The 19,644-nt window shown below is 47.3% G+C and overlaps 2 protein-coding genes across 5 annotated transcripts; one reads left to right on the top strand and one right to left on the bottom strand.

Annotated features, from left to right (window-relative positions):
• Positions 1-436: 436 nt before the first annotated feature.
• Positions 437-5,925, bottom strand: ZC2HC1C (zinc finger C2HC-type containing 1C). Its single transcript, XM_012926717.2, has 3 exons — positions 5,780-5,925; positions 3,778-5,113; positions 437-1,051 (listed from the first exon to the last, which is right to left on the bottom strand). The coding sequence occupies exons 2-3, from the start codon at positions 5,092-5,094 to the stop codon at positions 788-790; spliced, it is 1,581 nt and encodes a 526-aa protein (XP_012782171.2). The 5' UTR covers positions 5,095-5,113; positions 5,780-5,925; the 3' UTR covers positions 437-787.
• Positions 5,926-6,071: 146 nt separating this feature from the next.
• On the top strand, positions 6,072-17,721 carry ACYP1 (acylphosphatase 1). Of its 4 annotated transcripts, none has more exons than XM_058655160.1 (3): positions 6,072-6,310; positions 10,475-10,566; positions 17,302-17,721. In XM_058655160.1, exons 1-3 carry the CDS (start codon positions 6,166-6,168, stop codon positions 17,515-17,517), a joined length of 453 nt encoding a protein of 150 aa, XP_058511143.1. In that variant the 5' UTR covers positions 6,072-6,165; the 3' UTR covers positions 17,518-17,721. The 4 variants fall into 4 exon arrangements, with proteins under 4 accessions (XP_058511143.1, XP_004584448.1, XP_012782220.1 ...); XM_004584391.3 differs by lacking the exon at positions 6,072-6,310 and adding an exon at positions 9,962-10,105; XM_012926766.2 differs by lacking the exon at positions 6,072-6,310 and adding an exon at positions 9,987-10,052.
• Positions 17,722-19,644: the final 1,923 nt, after the last annotated feature.

Consider the following 19,644-nt stretch of genomic DNA (forward strand, 5'->3'; position numbering starts at 1 on the left):
ATATCCATCTTTCCAATAAAAATAAATAAATCCTTTAAAAAAAGTTACTCCACCTGATCTAAAAGAGTGCTAGTAACAGCTGAAAACAGGTTTTTTTTCCTTTCTATTCCTTTCTCCCCTGACACATGAAATCCATTAGGAAAGAACAAGTAAACCTCCCCTGTAATGTACATAAATATGTTTCCTTTATTACACAAGACACCATGGGGAGGGCTGAGCGTGTGCTAGCATCCTAACCTCACATACTTGCATTGGCTTTTGGCCAGGCCCATGCACCAGGGAGACTAGGCATAGACTAATATCTTTTCTAAGAGTTCCCATCTGGGCAACCCTGGTCCTCTGCCACCAACTTGGCCTAATCCTCCTACTGGCTGTAAGAGCAGGAAGGGTTAACAGGGAGTCACACACATGCTAGTGGCCACAAGATGCACACCAGATGCAGGCACTCTACTAGCACAAACCACAGATCAGGCTTCCAAGAAGACTGCTTTAATGTCACCTGCTTGCCAGACTTCCAGGTCTTCACCCGCCTTGCTTAGGGCCAGGCCAGAAGTCACGGCAGCCCTACTACTCGGTCAGTGAGTGGGAAGCTGCAGCTTTCTTCTACCTCCTGCTGCTGTGCAGTGCAGCTCTGCTCACTCTAGCTCTGCAGACACATCTGGAGTTGGGGGGAGGAGAGGTTTTGCTTGCTTCTGCTTAGCATCAATCCAGTCTCTTTCTGTTCGCGGCCACCACAAAGCAGCGGAGCCTTCTGCGCCGCGGAGGAGGCTGCGCTGTCGGCCGCCATTCAGCCATAATGCTTCCTTGGAGGCGGAGGGCGGCATTTGATGGTCTTACACTTGGGGACGTGTCGCTCAGCCACCTTGGGGGCAAAGCGGCGGCTGCAGTGAGGACACTGGATGTAGTCTGGGTTTTCTGCAGGTGGGATGGGAGGCAAGTTGGAGGGGTTGCCACCTTTGGCGATGACCTGCTGGGCCTCTCGTGCCTGGCGCAGGGTCTGGATGAAACACTCGTGCTTCTGTCTCCAGTTGCTCTTCCGCGGAGCTTCGGGCTGCAATGTAAAGGGGAAGGTTGATCACTCACCTCACCCTGTGTCTCCTCCTTCACAGGGACGGGAAGGCTGTAAGGGAATCACAAGGTGGAGAACAGGAGACAGCATGGTGACAGCGGACCTGCCATGGTGGAGGCAGTGACAACAGCGCCCCGGAGGAGGGCACTAGTGAGACTCCAGCCATCCTTCTCAGGGGGCCGCTGGGAGAGTCGGTGCTGGGAAGGAGGTACCAGATCACAGAGGTGGGGAGGGGCGGAGCAAAAAAGCCCTCTCCTCCATGTCAGGTGTCCTACACCTGCGCACACAGGACAGGGGCTTATTCCCTGTAGAAATGGAACCACTTAGGTTTCAGACTCAGGAAATCTAGACACAGTGGTTCAAGTACTTTGGGTGCCTGCCACCCACGTGGGAGACCAAGATGGAGTTTCTGGCTCTTGGCCTCAGTCCGGCTGTTGTAGTTACTTGGGGAGTGAATCAGCAAAAGGCAGATCTCTCTCTCTTACTGTAACTCTGCTTTTCAAATAAATACATAAACCTTAAATAACAACCTGTATGTCCCCTCCCCTCAGCCTTCCTCCTTTTAATACAAAAATGTTCTGAAAAATGAACAGATGTTTGCTACCAGGTGGATCGCTTAGGGGGAAACAAAGAGGTATGTAGAGAATGAAGGAAATGAAAACTAAGTCAATTATTAACTCCAGATAGATCTCACAAGGGTACAGTTCATTCATTCGTCAGTGAACAGAATTAATATGATCATTGAAATGTAAAAGCTGACACTCCAGATTCAACTAGAGTGGAAAGATAAGGCTGGAGAAAAATAAGAGGAGACAGGACATGAAAGCTTCGTCCACAGCCTCCATAAGAGGGAGTTTCCAGATAAGGTACAAAATGGAAACATGCAGAAAATGAACAGATTATTTGGAAATAGGGAAATTGTACCAGTAGAACCCTGTAACAACTCAACACAACCTCCAGGGTCTTATACTTGTAGGTCACTTAGTACCTCTTGGTTTTGAAAATACACGCAAGGGCCCAGCACAGTAGCCTACTGGCTAAAGTCCTTGCTTTGCATGTGCCAGGATCCCATATGGGCACTTGTTCGTGTCCTGGCAGCTCCACTTCCCTTCCAGCTCCTTGCCTGTAACCTGCGAAGGCAGTAGAGGACAGCCCAAAGCCTTGGGACTGTGCACCCACGTGGGAGACCCAGACCAGGAGCTCCTGGCTCCTGGCTCCTGGCTTCAGATCAGCTCAGCTCCAGCCATTGCGGCCGTTTGGGGAGTGAAAATCAGTGGATGAGAAAGATCTTAATGCACTACCATCATTAAAGATACTAACAGGAAGAGATCCTATCAAAGGAAAAGCATCAGTCCACCTGAAACAGATAAGAGAATCAGTGCTGGAGATGCTATAAGGAAAACTATGGAAATTGTTTCAACATGTTCAGCTCTGCCTTTAATGTAGGCCCTGCCTTTAAATGTTTATAGTTGGGGCCCAGCAGTGTGGCTCAACAAGCTAATCCTCCCTCTTCAAGGACCAGGATCCCATATGGACAACCAGTTTCTGTCCTGGCTGCTCCACTTCCCATCCAGCTGCCTGCTTGTGGCCTGGGAAAACAGTTGAGGATGGCCCAAAGCCTTGGGACCCTGTACCTTCGCGGGAGACCTAGAAGAGGCTCCTGGCTTCAGACTAGCTCAGCTCTGGCCATTACAGCCACTTGGGGAGACAGAAGATCTTTCTCTCTGTCTCTCCTCCTCTCTGTTCAGCTGTCTTCCCAATTAGTCAGGTGGTGGGGGGCGGTCACAGACAACTGTAAGATCACACCAGAGGAACGACAGGGCCAAAGCACCACTCAGCTTCCCAAAGCAAAGAGTTCTGGGATAAACCTTGGGGCACTCCTGGAGAATGGGGGTTCCTCTCAATCCAGATCCTCTCTGCAGCCTCCATGCAACAAAGTCCCCCTTCCCCCCAGCACATACACACTAACTTCCACAGAACAGCTGATCTCAGATCTCAACTATTTTTTTTTTTTGCACTGCTTCTATAGTTAGGATTTTTTAAAAAGATTTTCTTATTTTTATTTCAAAGTCATATATACAGAGAGGAAGAGAGACAAAAAGAGAATGATCTTCCATCCGTTGATTCACTCCCCAAGTGGCTACAACAGCCACGGCAGCGCCGATCCAAAGCCTGAAGGCCGGAGCCTCTTCCAGGCCTCCCACGCAGGCTCAGGGACCCAAGGCTTTGGGCCGTCCTCGACTGCTTTCCCAGGCCACAAGCAGGGAGCTGGATGGGAAGTGGAGCTGCCAGGATTAGAACCGGCGCCCATATGGGATCCCAGTGCATGCAAGGTGAGGACTTTAGCCGTTAGGCTACCACGCCAGGTCTCATAGTTAGGAATTTAAGAAACAAGATTGTTCTAGGTTCTGGCTGAATATAAATCACTGTGGCAGGAAAGAGGGAATCCTCCGTGGATTATTGGGCTGACCAGAAAGAAAACAGGAAGAGAACAGTAACTCCCCACCCTATCATTATCTGTCAGATCAACATGTTGACTTCTCATTGGGAACTAGATTCCAGAGAGATTGTCAGTGAACACAGAGGGACTTTTCTTGTCATCTCTTCAAACTCTTAGCGAAAGAAACTCTAAATCACTGATCCTAAAAACCCTTACATTAATATGAGTGGTTCTACACTGCAGCAGATACTAGCAAGACCCCTGTTACCTGGACTGAAGCTGGCCCCTTCCAGTTCAAGTACTGTTCTAGCTCTGTGCCTTTGGCCCGGGCCCTGCAGGAGTCGAACACCTTCCTCTTGGCACCTTGCATCCGGCTACAGACGCTGGAGTGTCTCTGCAGCCTTGAGAGCAGAAAGGTGCGTCCACAGTGGTTACACTTGCCCAGAGCCAGCTCTTGGGTGGAACAGCCAGAATCCACTGAGCCTGGGGCTCTGCGCAGGCTGGGATTAGGGCTGGTTCCCTGGGTAGCTTGGTCAGGCACTTCCGATGGCTGACAGCACTTCTCTGACGTCCCTGAGAGGCCATCTTTGGGTTTGGTATTGCTTGCCACCAGCCTCTCCCTCTTCAGCCTCTGCAGTCCACTCGAGTACTGGAATGGACTACAATTTTCTTGAGACCATGCCCAGGATTTGTCCTCTCTTCTGTCTCTGCTGGGCACCTCCTCAGACCCAAATTCCGAGGGGAAGTGGGGATGGCATGTAGGGTGCCCGCCACTCCCCTGAACTCTCTGCCTGGGGAGGAGTGTCCTCTGGAGGTCCCAGGGGCCATCTTCCTCAGTCCCTTCCCTTTCCTTCTGGATCCTCCTAAGCTCCTGCTCGGTCTTCTTCAGCTTGTTCCTCAGGAGGGTCTCCTTTTTTCGGATCTCCTCCTCTAAGCTCTCCCCTAGCGCTTCCAGCCTTTGAATCTGTGCCCACTCACTCCTGCCAAGGTTTGCCAAGGTCCTTTCACCCTGTACGGCAGCCAGAACGGCACCAACCACGGAGACATTCGGACGGTTCCTTGAAGCCAAGGAGCTGTATGACTCAGGGGATCTTGCGTACGCATGCTGGTTCCCATCAGGGCCAGCCTCGCCTGTACTGTGAGACTTCCGGTGGACCATGGGCTTTAGTGGGTAGGCCCGGTCCACCCCAACTCGCTTCTTCCCAAAGAGATTCAAGTCTTGGTTAGTTGCTTTGGGACGCCAGGATGCACAGCCTGATGCATCCAATAACCCCTTGCCTTGGTCCTGGGGGTCGCTTCTGGAGTCTCGCTGGCCGATACCTACAGGGCGAAGACAGGAGTCTCTCTGGGCTTTGGTGCAGGTGTCCTGTGTGGAGTGAGTATCAAGAGCCTCCCGTGGCAGCTCCTGGCTGCTCAAAAGCTTCTTCTGGAAACTGTGCCTCAGATGCCCCGCGGAAGACTGCTGGGCAGTGTCACCTTGCTCATAAGGGTCCTGCTTGGCAGAGCGGAGCCCTGCAGCTTCTGTTTTATTATGTGGGAACATGACGCCCACAGGCAGATGTGGAGCCAACTGGAGGCCAGCCATTCAGGGCTTGGATGGAAGCCTACGGGAGATTTAAACCAGATACTTGTGCAGAGTTTGTCTGAGGTTCACCCCTGGCTGCTAAAGTAAACTGTTGCTACATTCTCCCTGCTCACATTTCCCTTCAACTCTTCTAGGGACATGGTGCTGGGTCCACCAGAGCTGTTTCCTTCCAGACGCCCTGGGTGAGTGCGGGCCACGAGCCACAAGAGGTCAGGCCCAGAGGAGGGTCAAACCAAAACAACCCAGGTATGTCTTTCTGCCAGGACCCAGCTCTTGCCACTCACAATCTGCTCCCTCCTGAAAGGGGAAGAACCCTGGATGGAGAGAAAGTTACTAGGCTTGGGGAAACCCGCAGCTTCCCACTGCTGGCCCCAGGACTAAACCTGCGGACCCAAGGGTTCACACCAGGGCCAGGCCCACCGCCTCACAGGTGAGGAAACTGACACAGACTTCGTCCTAGGGGCCCCCTGGACACAGGCAGTGGAAGGCCGGAAACTGAGAAGTAGGGGGCTAAAAGGGTCGCTTTTAGAACCGGAACACGGAAGTTCTGTCCTGGGGCAGTCAACCAGTACACCCCCTCCAGTAAGGTGAGGATTTGGGGGGTAAAGTCCTGACTCCCCTGCTCCTCGGGCCCCTAGGAGGTCCTGGTATGAACCCCATGTCTCCCCCACAGCCTTCTGCGTACCTCAGGCTCTCAGGGAACCGCTCTTGCTCAGGGGGAAACCCCAGAACCTCCTTTTCCAAATCTGGCCTCCCCAACCGACGGCCGCGCAGGCGCTCTCAGCGGACTTCTGTTATTCCCGTTGCCTGGAAACGAGAGCGCATCACGCCCCGAGCCCCGCCCACTGTTATTGGGAGAACCGAGGCGCGCGCAGGCGCAGTCCGCGCGCCATCCTGGGCAGGCGAGGATGGAGAGGAGGGGGTGCGGTCCAGCTTGAGTGTTGTCACTTGACCCTGTGTCCTGCCAACTCTGCAGCTCAGTACAGCCCTGCCCTTGGGGAACGGGGGGAGGAGGTGGGAGAGGCTTTTCTGGGGCTCCATCAAAGAAGAACTTGTATTTTTCTGAGCACAATGCTCCCAGGCCCCGGGGTGTGCCCGTCTTGGGCGAAGGGCGGAGCCCCTCGCTGCGCCCCTGCGTCCTCCCGTCTCAGGATGTCGAAGTCCGCCTGCTTGGCGGGAGCGGGCCTGCTGATAGCCCTTCTTATACAGGCCTCAGGTATGGCTGTGTGCTGTGCTTTGTCTTACCAGCCTTGGGAGCTTGCGGTCCTTTTTTTTTTTTTTTTTCTCCTACGCAGTATGTCTCCGGGGTCGATTTCTTGGCCCATCTAATTATTTTGATATTGTAAATGTGTGGCTGTCACGTGGTAACTGACCCTGTCTCCTCAGGACCTGGGGATGACTCAGCCAAATATAATGATCATGAGGTTAACATGCCAGATTGAGAATAATCAGGATAACTCGTTTCAACACTAAATGATACTCTGCGACTTGTTGACATCAGAAGAGAGTTTATTTGTCTTCTTCATGCTTCGGTTCGTTTTGTGTAAGCTGTTTGGAACCGGCAGCTCGTTTTTTTCCTGTAACTACTCAAAAGGCTCATGCACATGGAAAATCGTGTAGCGACAGGAGTCATTGTGAGCGTTTCAGCAGATCCGCTTACAGCTTTTACTTGTTACAGAGAAATGCTTTGGTGGGCCCTCCAGGGCAGTCTTTAATTCCTTGTTTTCATTCCTAGTAGACTAGACTGCCTTCTCAATATACAAGGGTACTTCCAAAAGTTTATGGGAAATAATTTAAAAGTTTATTTCGCTACAAAAAAATTTGACATCTATGCATACAAGAGGTCGTCAAAAAAAAGTTCATGGAAATGTGTATTATGAAAAAAACTGCATGCCTATTTTGGACTAAGATCAACTTCATCTTTTAGTTCCATTTTTCCACAAACTTTTTTAAAGTTCACAGCTCCAGATGTTTCCCAGTTAGGTCAGACCCTGACCTTCTTTAATCAACTCCTTCGGTTTTTCTCTGGCTGAACTTCCCTGGGTGCCTCCCTGTCTCTTGAGGACTTTCCCTGCGGTTTCTGAGGAAGAAGTTCTCTCTGTGAGTTGTGCTGCATGGGTCCCTGTCAGGACCCTCCAGGAGCTGACTCCCATCGCTTCTCCTGCCTCCTTCCTGGTAACTTCAAGTTGTACATCTGCAGGCTCCTTCTTTTGGGTTCTGAAGAATGCCTAACGTTCCCTTGACCTCCCACCTCTGGAACCCTTCCCCATCCCAATTCATTTCTTTTCTGCGCTGCAAGATTTAATTTACAAACTATTTGCTACCCCATTCCCTCATCCCCTCCTCAGTGTCCCGAGGTCATGATGATCCTCTGTAACCAACTGCAAGGCAGGTGACCTTCCAGGGACCAAAGACATATAAGTTCTCTCTCCAGGATACTCACTTGACATTACTGAGTACCAAACCTTCTAGAACTCTGTTCTTACTGCTGCGACCTCCTGTTCTCTTCTTTCATGCCTTAGCTCCGTCTTCTCAACCTTTCACACTTAGATCTATTCCCAACTGCCCCTTAAGTTTATAGGGTCTCCTAATCCCTCTTCTCATATCTGCACTTGCAGATACATTCTTTAAATGATCTCAACCAAATCTAATGTTTCAGATTTCACCTATGTGTAGATGCTTAATTCAGACTCTCCTTAGTTACAGACCCAAGTCTGCCCAGGTAGCATTGTGGTGCAGTGAATGAAGTAGCTGCCTGTGGAACAAACATTCCATATTGGCACTGGTTCAAGTCCCAGCTGCTCTACTTCTGATACAATTCCTTGCTAATGCTCCTGGGAAAGCACTGGAAGATGGCCCAAGGGTGTGGGCCCTTGTCACCCACATGGAGACCTGGATGAAGTCCCATGCTCCTGGCTTCTGTTGTGGTCATCTGGGGAATGAACCAGTAGATGAAAGAGTTTTTTCTCTCTCTCTCACTTGATTGCCTTGCCTTTCTAATAAGCCTATTTTTTAAAAAAAAAAAAAAGATTTATTTTATTTTTATTGCAAAATCAGACACACAGAAAGAAGGAGAGACAGAGAAGATCCTCCGCCCGCTGATTCACACCCTATGTGGCCGTAACGGCCAGTGCTGTGCTGATCCGAAGACAGGAGCCAGGAACCTCCTCCAGGTCTCCCACATGGGTGCAGGGTCCCAAGACTTTAGACTGTCCTCAACTGCTTTCTCAGGCCACAAGCAGGCAGCTGGATGGGAAGTGGGGCTGCCAGGATTAGAACTGGCACCCATATAGGATCTTGGCATGTACAAGACAAGGACTTTAGTAGCTAGGTTACTGGGCTGGGCCCTCTAATAAACCCACTAAAAATAAAAAGATATAATTGATAAAGATGGTATACATACTGTATGTAATGTGATATTTTGGTACATGTATACAAAATGAAATGACTGAATCGAAGTGATTCACATGAGTCTCATTATTTTCCTCCCCAGTACCTTCTTCTTTTCTTTTCTTTTTTAATATTTTATTTTCATTACAAAGTCAGATATACAAAGGAGGAGAGAGAGGAAGATCTTCTGTCTGATGATTCACTCCCCAAGTGACTACAACAGCCGGTACTGTGCTGATCCGAAGCCAGGATCCTGGAGCTCTTCCAGGTCTCCCACGCAGGTGCAGGGTCCCAAGGCTTTGGGTCATCCTCAACTGTTTTCCCAGGTCACAAGCAGGGAGCTGGATGGGAAGTGGAGCTGCCGGGATTAGAACCAGCTGCCATATGGGATCCCAGCGTGTTCAGGGCGAGGACTTTAGCCACTAGGCCACGCTGCCGGGCCCTCTACTTTTTTATAGAATGAAGTCTCAATGCACAATTTATCATGTCAATTCCCAAGAATAGGTCCAGTCACATTTTTCTTTTTTCTTTCTTTTAAATATTTATTTATTTTATTGGAAAGGCAGATGTATAGACAGGAGGAGAGATAGAGAGGAAATCCTCCGTCTGATGATTCACCCCTCAAGTGGACTGCTTTCCCAGACCACAAGCAGGGAACTGGATAGGATGTAAAGCTGCCGGGATTAGAACTGGCGCCCACATGGGACCCCGGTGCATTCAAGGTGAGGATCTTAACCATTACGCCACAGCGCCGGGCCCAGCCACATTTTCCAACCCTTCCTCCCCTTCACCCTGGGGCTAGCCCAGGTGGTCTCATTAAGGTTACCTGGAGGACCTGGTGTGGTAGCCTAGTGGCTAAAGTCCTTGCCTTACATGCACCAGGATCCCATATGGGCGTTGGTTCTCATCCCCACAGCCCTACTTCCCATCTTGCTCCTTGCTTGTGACGTGGAAAGGCAGTAGAGGATGGTCCAAAGCCCTGGGACCCTGCACCCATGTGGGAGACCTGTGCTCCTGGCTTTGGATTGGCGCAGCTCTGGCCATTGCAGCCACTTGCAGACTGAATCATCAGGTAACTTTCAGAAACCTACAAGAAAATAACATCCGCTGGCATCTGGCTACCAATTCCAGCTTAGGCACGGCCCCAAATTTGAGGAGAATTGCAAGAAAAAAGAAAGATTGTGTCCTGGTCATTGAATTACTCAGTGATGCTCAATGTTGATTGTTGGGTACCTTGTATACCAGCACACAATAGGCCGTCTGGATTGATTGAATGTATCCCCGATATTTCTTCCTGCCTGCTTTGAGGGGTGCGTTTAGCGACAGTGGTGAGACGAGAGCTCAATCCGTGGGGCTCAGCCGGACCCTGGACAGATCCCGAACGCGAGGCTCATCGGGCTGCCTTATTATGCCGTCATGAAGTTCCGCCTTATGGGCGGGCTCAGAGCCACTTAGGTCCTTGTGATTGGCTAATAGAACCTTGATGGGCATGATAAGTTGCGACTGTGGCGCCTCACGCTGCACTTCCGGACGCGGCGGTTAGCGCCGCTTAGAGAGCCGTTGGCAAGGTGGTCGCTCTTGCGCGTTGGTGGTCTGCACCCTGAAGGGGCAGTGCAGGAGGGTGAGCCCGGGAGGGGCCCCCCGTCAGTTTGATTAACCCCAAAATAGTGGATGAAGGCTGACAGCCATGTGGGGAGGGAGCAAGACCGGCATTGGTGTAAGCAGGCAATGAAGTGAGCCTGGCATTGTCCCCAAAGGAGACCTCGGAGGTCGTCCTAAACCGCCGCTCCCACGCCCAGGTGACTTACTGTGGCTCCGTACGGTCGGCCGGTCGCTCCCTGAGCTCTTTGAGCTCAGAGACTTTGAGGTCGGGGAGAGGTGGTTGTGGAAAGAAGCAGGTGCCCTGGGTCCTTTCCTACCCCGGGTGGGGTGGCGAGTGGCGTTCCTGGAATAATAGGCCTTTACGTTTCTACTTTCCCCTTTCTGACAGGTTTGAGCATGGCGGAAGGGGACACCTTGGTATCAGTGGATTATGAAGTGTTTGGGAAGGTGCAAGGGGTGTTTTTCCGCAAGTACACCCAGGTATGTGGCCTTGAGGTTGTGGGGGTCAGCTATCTGAGGAAGACCTGCTACTTGGGCATTGGAAGAAGCTGTTGCTCTGCAAAGTGCCTGGCCAGGAGGCAGTTTGTAAAGAGAATGAAAATGGTTTGCAGTTTAGTTTAAAAAAAAAAAAAAGATGTGAATGGAACATACTGATATACTTGGGCTTTTTCTAATGGGTCCCTGAGTGCTAAGACACCCATACGCAGGATCTTGCTTCTTCCAAAGAAGCAGATAGAGGGCTTCCCCAGGTTTCCCTGGTGTGATGTCATCAAACTCAGTAGCCCCTGGAGGAGATCTATCACTGATCTGAGAGATGACGTTGAGGTGAATTGGTGATGATGATGTAGAAACATTAATGGCTTCCTCCACAACCACTTCTTTCTCGAACCTTCTCCAGACTCCCACTTCGATTCCTTCCTATTCTAGGCTTTGAAAGAACATTTCTCTTTTTAATAGCTTATATTTTTCTAGTTTAAAATCCATTTCAGGGGCCCGGCGCACTAGCGTAGTGGCTAAAGCCCTAACCTTGAACGCCCCGGGATCCCATATGGGCGCCGGTTCTAATCTTGGCGGCCCCGCTTCTAATCTTGGCGGCCCCGCTTCCCATCCAGTTCCCTGCTTGTGACCTGGGAAAGCAGTCGAGGACGACACAAAGCTTTGGGACCCGGCACCCACATGGGAGACCCGGAAGAAGCTCCAGGCTCCTGGCTTCGGATTGGCTCAGCTCCATCCATTGTGGCCACTTGGGGAGTGAACCATCCGACGGAAGATCTTCCTCTCTGTCTCTCCTCCTCTCTGTACATCTGCCTTTCCACTAAAATAAATAAATAAATAAATAAATAAACAAACAAACAAATAAATAAATTTTTAAAAAGCCATTGCAGAAAGAGCAAAGGGGGAGCATTGAGTGTGGAGTTTGGGATACTGTCAGGATAGTGAGTATTTGAAGGAATGAATAAATTGTGGCCATCTCTACTTCTGCCTCAGCGTCCCTCATCTTCCCTTGACATGCCCACACGAAATGCACACTTATTTCCTCCTCTGCCTTGTGTGCAGGCTGTGTGTGTTCCTGCAATGCCACAGGTTGTGAGTGAGGGTTGCTCCTGGAACTGTGGGACTTTGAATTCAAACCTGATACTTTGAAGTATGAATGGTAATGATCAACCCCACTCTTGTTTCCCCAATTTTTGCAAATCATTTCTTCCTCTTTGAAAGCTTTACACATGAAGCACTTACTGAGAAAAGAATTACTGAAGGTGGAGCTATGTTCCAGTTAGTTCTGCCGCCAGTTACACAGGGCAGATTCCTGTAACTTAGAGCAGGCAGCTTCCAAGAGGAATGAGTTGAGGAAAAAGGACCAGTTCAAAAAATAAAAGAATACAGAAAAACCTAATTGGCTTTGAAAAAACAAGTTGCCATTTTGTCTTCATTAGACTGGAAGCGTATTTACTATTTATAGTCATTTAAGTGTATATGTTATTTTTTTAAGATTATATTTTTATTGGAAAGTCAGATACACAGAGAGGATGAGAGACAAAGATCTTCTGTCTGTTGATTCACTCCCCAAGCAGCAGCAATGGCTGGAGCTGAACTGATTTGAAGCCAGGAGCCCAGAGCCTCTTCTGGGTCTCCCACATGGGTTCAGGGTCCCAAGGCTTTGGGGCCATCCTCAACTGCTTTCCCAGGTCACAAGCCGGGAGCTGGATGGGAAGTGGAGCTGCCGGGATTAGAACCAGTGCCTATATGGGATCCTGGCACATTCAAGGCGAGGACTTTAGCTACTAGGCCACCATGCTGGGCCCTGTTTTGACCATTTTTAAATACACAGTTCAGTGACCCTAAGTATGTTCACACATTGTTGTGTTACCATCTTTAGCACCCATCCACAGAGCTCTCTCTGGGGAAAACAAAACTATACCTGTCAAGCACTAATTTCCCATTCTCCCTTCCTCCCAGCCTCTGGCCATCAGGACTATCTTTATGAATTCAGCTGTTACAGGAAATTCATAAGTGGAATCATACGGTGTTTGTCCTTTTGTGACTTGTTTATTTTTCACAAAATGTCCCCAAGCTTCATCTATGTTGTATCATGTGTCAGAGCCTCCTTCCTAAATAATATTTTGTTGTGTATACCCTCAATGTGGTTCTCATTTGTCTTCTAATGATAATGCTGAGCATCTTTTCATGTGCTTATTTTTAGCACATGGAAGAAGATTCCATATACCTTTTTTGGAAAAACTTCCATTCAAACCCACAGCTCCTTTTTAAGAAGTTATTTAGTTGACAGAAAAGCAGACGAGAGAGAGCTCATATCAGCTGGTCTACTCCCCAAATGCTGAGAGTAGCCAGGGCTGGGGATTAGCCAAAGTGGGGGCTGGGAACTCAGTTCAGATCTTCTGCAAGGGTGGCAGTGACCCATGTATTTGAGCTACCACCTGCTTCCTCCCAGGATTCTCGTCAGCAGGAAGTGGAGCTGGGACCCAAACCAGGCACTCTGAAGTGGGGTTGAGCCTCCCAGTTGACATTTTCACTATAGACCAAATATGCATTCCTCATTTTTGAAATTCTCATTTTTTTTTTTCATTTCATTGATTTTAAAGGCAGAGAGACACAGAGAAACACAACAGAGATCTTCCATTCCTGGTTCACTCCCTAATTTGCCTGCTGTAGCCAGGCCTGAGTCAGGTTGAAGCAGGGAGCTCAGAACTCAATCTGGGTCTCCCACATGGGTAGTAGGGACCCAGTTACTTGGGCCGTCATCTGCTGCGTGCCAGGGTGTGCGTTAGCAGGAAGCCGAATCAGAAGCAGATGAGGCAGGTTCACACCAGACACTGACGGGATCCAGGTGTTGCAAGCTCCACTGGAACCACTGCACCAAACAGACACCTCTCATTTTAAATTATTTGTATTTTTTCTATTTTAAGAACATTTTATATATCCCTACTATTCCCTTATCAGATGTGTGATTTATAACTGTTTCATTGCTTTTTCACTTTTGTGATCGTATTCTTTGAAGTACAAAAGGTTTTAATTTTTGTGAAATCTGATTTAGCTAGGTTTTTGCTTTTGCTTTGCATGTGCTTAGCGTTATATCTAAGAAAGCTTAATTCCAAGCCATGCTATGGTTTCTCATAAGAACTTCTTCTAAGAGTTTCATGGTTTCACTTCTTAAATTTATGTCTTTGATCCAGTTTGAGTGAATTTTTATGTGGTATTTGGTAAGAAGTCTAGGTTCATTCTTTTGCAAGTCCATATCCAGCTGTCCTACCAGTATTTGTTAAGAAATACTATTACTCCCTCTGTTGATTTGTCATGGCAACCTTGTCAAAAATCAGTTGACCATCAATTTAAGGTTTATTTCTGAACTCTCAGTTCTAGTTCATTGACCTACATATCTGTCCTTACGCCAGAACCACCCTCTCTCTAGCTTTATGTGATGCTTTATGGAATGAGTTTTGAAGTCAAACTGAGTCATCCAATAGTGCTCTTTTTCAAATTATTTTTAGTTTGAAACTATGAGTTCCTTATATTTGTGTATGAGTTTAAGGTCAATCTCAATTTTTTTTAAAAATTTATTCCATTTTTATTACAAAGTCAGATATACTGAGAGGAGGAGAGACAGAGAGGAAGTGGAGCCGCCGGGATTAGAACCAGCGGCCATATGGGATCAAGGCGAGGACCTTAGCCACCAGGCCACGCTGCCAAGCCCTGTCAATCTCAATTTCTGCAAAAAAAAAAAAAAAAAAAAAAAGACCTGAGCTTTTGATAAGAATTGCACTGAATCTGTATGTAGGTCAATCTGAGGAGTGCTATGACATGAACAACATTTAGTCTTGCAGTCCATGAGCACGATGTAATTTCCCATTTAGTTACATCATTAATTACTTTCAACAGTGTTTTGTAACTCTTTATGTAAATCCTAAGCATACGATTTTTTTTTAAAGATTTACTAATTTTTTCAATGAGTTACAGAGAAAAGAGAGGGAGAGCAAAGAGAAGTCTTTGCTCTGCTGATTCACTCCCCAGTGTTCACAAGTGGCTAGGGCCAGGCCAGTCTGAAGCCCAGGGCCAGGAACTCCATCTCCCATACAGATGACCAAAACCCAAGGACTTGTTGCCATCATCTGCTGCCTCCCATATGCTTTAGTAAGAAGTTGGATTTGAAGTGGAGTGAGCAGGACTTGAACCAGCACTCTGATATTTGATGTGGGTATCTGAAGCACAGTTTAACCCACTGCACTGCAAGCGCTGCCCAAGAATTTACTTTTTAAAATGTTACTTATTTATTTATTTGAGAGCGCAAGTGAGAGAGAAGCCTCCACTCACTGCTTCATTTCCCACATGTCCACCACGGCTGGAACTGAGCTGGGCCCAAGCTGAAGAAAGCTGCAGCTGGAAACCAGGAGCTCAGTCCGGCGCCCCTTCTTGGGTGGCTGGAACCAGGCCCACCATCCTTGAGGAGGTGTGAGTGTCCTACCCCGTGTCTTGACCACCAGGCCTAACACCTGCCTCCGAAGAACTATAAGTTTTACTGTCTTTATTATCCTATTTATTAGATTCTTTATACTCCTTTGTATTTCTTCTTTCTGCTTGTTTTGGATTTACTTTGCTCTCTTCTTCAATTTAGTGTTGTAGATAGAATTCCTGGTGTATTGATTTGAGAGAAATTTATTTTTGGAGTGTAATCAGCACCAAAAAAAAAAAAAAAGAAGAAGAAGAAGAAGAAGAAAAAGAAAGATGCTTATGAGGTAGAATTTTTGAAATTTTCTTAGGAGAAAAAATACTTTTTACATGTTTAGATAGCTATTCAAAACTGAACATGAATCAGCAACATCATACTATAATTTGAAAAATAAGAACAGAATCAAGTTTAATGAAATCCTCAACACCAGTCAAAATGTTCGTGTTTTGTTCACTCTCAGGAGTCATATAAATCACACTGCCTTTTTAAAGATGTATTTGACAGCTGCATCCTCCTGCACAATGCCAGACAGCCATCCTTAAGATGTTCCCCACATATGGTAATCTAAGAACTGGAGAGTGTCAAATCCCTGAGGTTAATTTCAAAGCAGAAGAGTATAGTTGCTAAACAAAGTCATGTAGGTGTGGAATATTCCTCAAAATCTAGTTTTGGCAATTTTTAAAAAGATTTATTTATTTTTAATGGAAAGTCAGATATACAGAGAGGAGGACAGACAAAGAGGAAGATCTCCCCTCCACTGATTTATTCCCAAGTGGCTGCAATGGCTGGAGCTGAGCCAATCCAAAGCCAGGAGCCAGGAGCTTCTTCCAGGTCTCCCATGTGGATGCAGGGTCCCAAGGCTTTGGGCCATCCTCGACTGCTTTCCCAGGCCACAAGCAGGGAGCTGGAAGGGAAGTGGAACAGCCAGGATATGAACTGGTACCCATAGGGATCCGGACACATGCAAGGCGAGGACCTTAGCCACTAGGCTTTCACGCTGGGGCCCAGTCTTGGCATTTTTGTTTGATGTTTTCTTCTTTGGCACTTAGCAGTGCATGCTTTTGGTATCTTATTTTTCTTCATTCCTTAATTTTCCCTGTCCTTTAAGCTGTTATTTATTTGACTAAAGTCTCTTTTGTGCATTATGCAAACCACGTCTGCTTTGAACATAACTGATTTGATGGATGCTTCAGTTCCTCATCAAACTTTTTTTTCCCTGTGCTTAACATTTTCTCTGGCAAGCTCCAGCAACTTCCCACATTTACTAGGTCAGGACTCTGGCATTTGGACTTGCAATCATGTTAACTCCCATTTTCTTTTGTAATCCAACCCCTTCTATTTAGGTAGATTAAGAATCAGTGACTTCTATGATATCCTGGTTATATGTTTATAGAAAAATAAGATGCCCTCTAATACAGTGCTGCATTTCCTACGTGGCCAGTCTTGCCATGGCTTAATGCCTTAAAGAACAACAACTTAGAGTCACTATGTGGTCTCCATAAGCTTATTTAACTTTAAAGTCATGATGATTATTTGGACAGAATCTAAAGAAAGATAAGTGAAAAACCTAGTCACGGGGTCTCATGGAAGTGCAGTGTTCAGAGGCTGATCAGCAGCTGCTCTGCTTCCCCAGGAGGCTGACAGAATGTGGGCTGTGGATGCAGGATAAACATATCCATGAGACAGTTTCCCTACAGGGAGAACAATGGGGTGAGTTACTAAGGAAGTTGTGAAAGACTCCCTAATGATCTTCAGAGATATAACGGACACTAACTCATCTGGATTTGTTTAGGTGTGGTCCTGGTTAAAGACAAAATGAAGGATCAGATAACTTCCTGCTTTTTTTTTTTCCATTTAATATACCCAACAGATTCTTGACTCAGGGAAAATGAACAAGCTACAGCCCAGTATGCTAACAAAAATCAGCCTTAGAGAATCATTTTAAAAGCATCTGTTTTAAGCTCATTCTTTTGTACTTAACCAAACTGACAATATAGTGAAAACTTGTAGGGCCTGGGTTTTACAGGGTGGAAGGAAATGGGAGTTCAGTGGCCAACACTTGATGTTAAGATCAGCAATGAGATCCTCCTTGCTGTCTCTGTTTTGACTGTCCTGGACAATGTCAGCTTAGTTTCAGTGGCTTGGTTTTAGGCCAGGATTCTGGCAACAGATTGTAGTTTCACTTTGTTTTGTTCAATCTCATTGGATCTTTCTTTTTTTCTCTCTTTCCCTCCCCTTCCCCCCCCCCCCAGGCTGAGGGTAAAAAGCTAGGACTGGTAGGCTGGGTCCAGAACACTGAGCGGGGCACAGTACAAGGACAATTGCAAGGTCCCATCTCCAAGGTGCATCTGATGCAGCAGTGGCTTGAGACAAAAGGAAGTCCCAAATCGCACATTGACAAAGCAAACTTCAACAATGAGAGAGCCATCTCAAAGTTGGATTATTCAGATTTCCAAATTGTGAAATAATGGCCTGAATTTAAATGTTCCAAGACAAACTGAATGGTTTGAGTTTTCATTGTTCATAGAGACAACAACTATTCTGTGTTCAATATTAGAACTTGTCAGTACGTTATTTCAGTATCAGGAGTGTGAATGTTACTGTATATCGCCCATGATGGAAGGATCCCAATGGTGTATGATTCTAATCAATAAAAACACATTAGAACCTTACGGATGGGGTACTTTTTTTTTTTTCTGTCTTTGGTGAACTCCTTTTGGGCAAAATAAGGAAGTATTCAGTAAACATTTGTGGGAAGATTTTAAGGAAAATTAAACAGGTTTGAAAGAAAAAGCAGTTACTTGGGAATCATTTCTTTAAGTGGTTTCCCTGAAGTTTTCTTCTGCAAATCACATGTCTAGTAAGAATAAATACCACAAGTTCACTTTGTTAACTGTTTGGATTATGTGTTTGAACTTTTGGCTCCCTGAAACATCTGCTGCCATTCTTCGGAATAAGTTATTCACATAATGTTACGGGCTGTATTGTGTTCACAAAACCGACCCCCCCACACACACATCCACAATCCCAGGAAATTCAGAGTTTGTATTCCTGACCCCCATTGCCTCAAAATGGCCCGTATTTGGAAATAGGGTCTTTAAAGGAGTGATTAAAATTAAATGAGGCTATGTACTGTATTTGACTGCAGCACCCAACCAGCACATGTGAGATCCAGGAAGGGAGGGCAGAGCTGGCAGGGGGATTAAGGGGCTGGTCCCCTCGTCGGACAGCTACTCCCACTGGAGAGTGTGGGCTGGGATGGGGACAGACAAGACTAAGCAAGGCTGCAACACCTGTGCGCCGCATGTGGACTAGATCATGGAAAAGCCAGGCTGGGCTGATTATTCCTGCGGGTGCAAGCATAAATTAGAGTGGGTGAGGGATGTTTGGGCTTAGCCTCAGCATCAGCTGGCAGAAGCTGGCAGTCAAATCACAGAACCACCTAAAGAGTGCATAAACCAGGACTGAGAGAGACCTGGGAGGGAAAAAGTGGGTTCCCCCTTCTTGGGTCACTAATCCTGCGGGAGGGCATGAAAACTAGGACAGGGGCTGGGGTGGCTAGACAGGCACTCAACAACATCCGTGAGGGCTGGATGGTTGAGTTGGTTAGATGGAACTAAGCTTTAATACCCATTGACAAGTACAAGAGCCAAATGGGATGGGGGACAGACTGGTCTACTGCTACACATACTGGCAAATCAGGGTAGGGGGCGGGCCTGGTGGGGGTTATTGTGGGTCGCCCCGACTAGGCTGCAGCTCCCACTGGTTGATGTAAGGGCCGAGTATGTGCTGGGCAGAACCAGACTGGACTGCAACACCCATTGGTTCCAGTGCAACTCGGGACTGAAAACAGAACCAACCCAGCAATTGAAACCACCAGCTGATCAGGGTGATGGACTGTGCCGGGGCCTGTGCTTGCTAGAACATACAAGAATCTGGTCTGGGAATACCTCAAAGTTTCTTTGGAGAGCTCCCCAATCGAACTGCTGGACTCAGAACTCTAACCAAGAAAAGACAGAAGACAGAACAGGTCAATCATTCATCTCAGCTATATGTTGGCAGCGAAATATGGGGCAAACGGAGACTTTGATGGACCATATCAATCAGTGGACGACCTCATCGAGCGAAACTGGCAGCGATTCATAACTGGAGAACTATTAACACCACTTGAGCAAATATCTCAGAGCATGCCCCACATCCGGGACTTGGGATGGGCGGGAAACCGGGTGGGGCTTCTCCCTCAATATCCCCCTTTACCTCAGATACATGATGGAAACAATATGGACATAATAGTATTACCCACTTCCCTATACCCCCTGCATTTTTTTTAACCGTGATTAACTATGTAAAGATTGTCAACAACAATACAATAAAAATAAATTTAAAAAAATTAAATGAGACTGTTAAGGCAGGCTCTAATCCAATGTGACTAGTGTCCCTAGAAGGGGAAATGTGGATACACATACCCATAGATAAAGTTGCTATCTACAAGCTAAGACCCCAGAAATCATCCCTGCCAACCACTTGACCCGACTTCCAGCTTCCGGAAGCAGAACATAAATTCTAAACTGCCACCGTGTGAGTCTTGTCACATT

This window comes from Ochotona princeps, chromosome 26, assembly GCF_030435755.1.
Source record: "Ochotona princeps isolate mOchPri1 chromosome 26, mOchPri1.hap1, whole genome shotgun sequence".
In the NCBI taxonomy this organism is placed as follows: Eukaryota; Metazoa; Chordata; class Mammalia; order Lagomorpha; family Ochotonidae; genus Ochotona; species Ochotona princeps.

What these genes read in the sequence shown, in the direction of transcription:
- ZC2HC1C (XM_012926717.2), bottom strand. Translation starts at nt 5,094, where the DNA reads ATGGCTGGCCTCCAGTTGGCTCCACATCTGCCTGTGGGCGTCATGTTC. An exon ending in AGGGGCCAGCTTCAGTCCAG is followed by an intron (nt 1,052 to 3,777) that starts GTAACAGGGGTC and finishes TTTACATTGCAG; the next exon opens with CCCGAAGCTCCGCGGAAGAG.
- ACYP1 (XM_058655160.1), top strand. Translation starts at nt 6,166, where the DNA reads ATGCTCCCAGGCCCCGGGGTGTGCCCGTCTTGGGCGAAGGGCGGAGCC. An exon ending in CCTTCTTATACAGGCCTCAG is followed by an intron (nt 6,311 to 10,474) that starts GTATGGCTGTGT and finishes CCTTTCTGACAG; the next exon opens with GTTTGAGCATGGCGGAAGGG. An exon ending in TTTTCCGCAAGTACACCCAG is followed by an intron (nt 10,567 to 17,301) that starts GTATGTGGCCTT and finishes CCCCCCCCCCAG; the next exon opens with GCTGAGGGTAAAAAGCTAGG.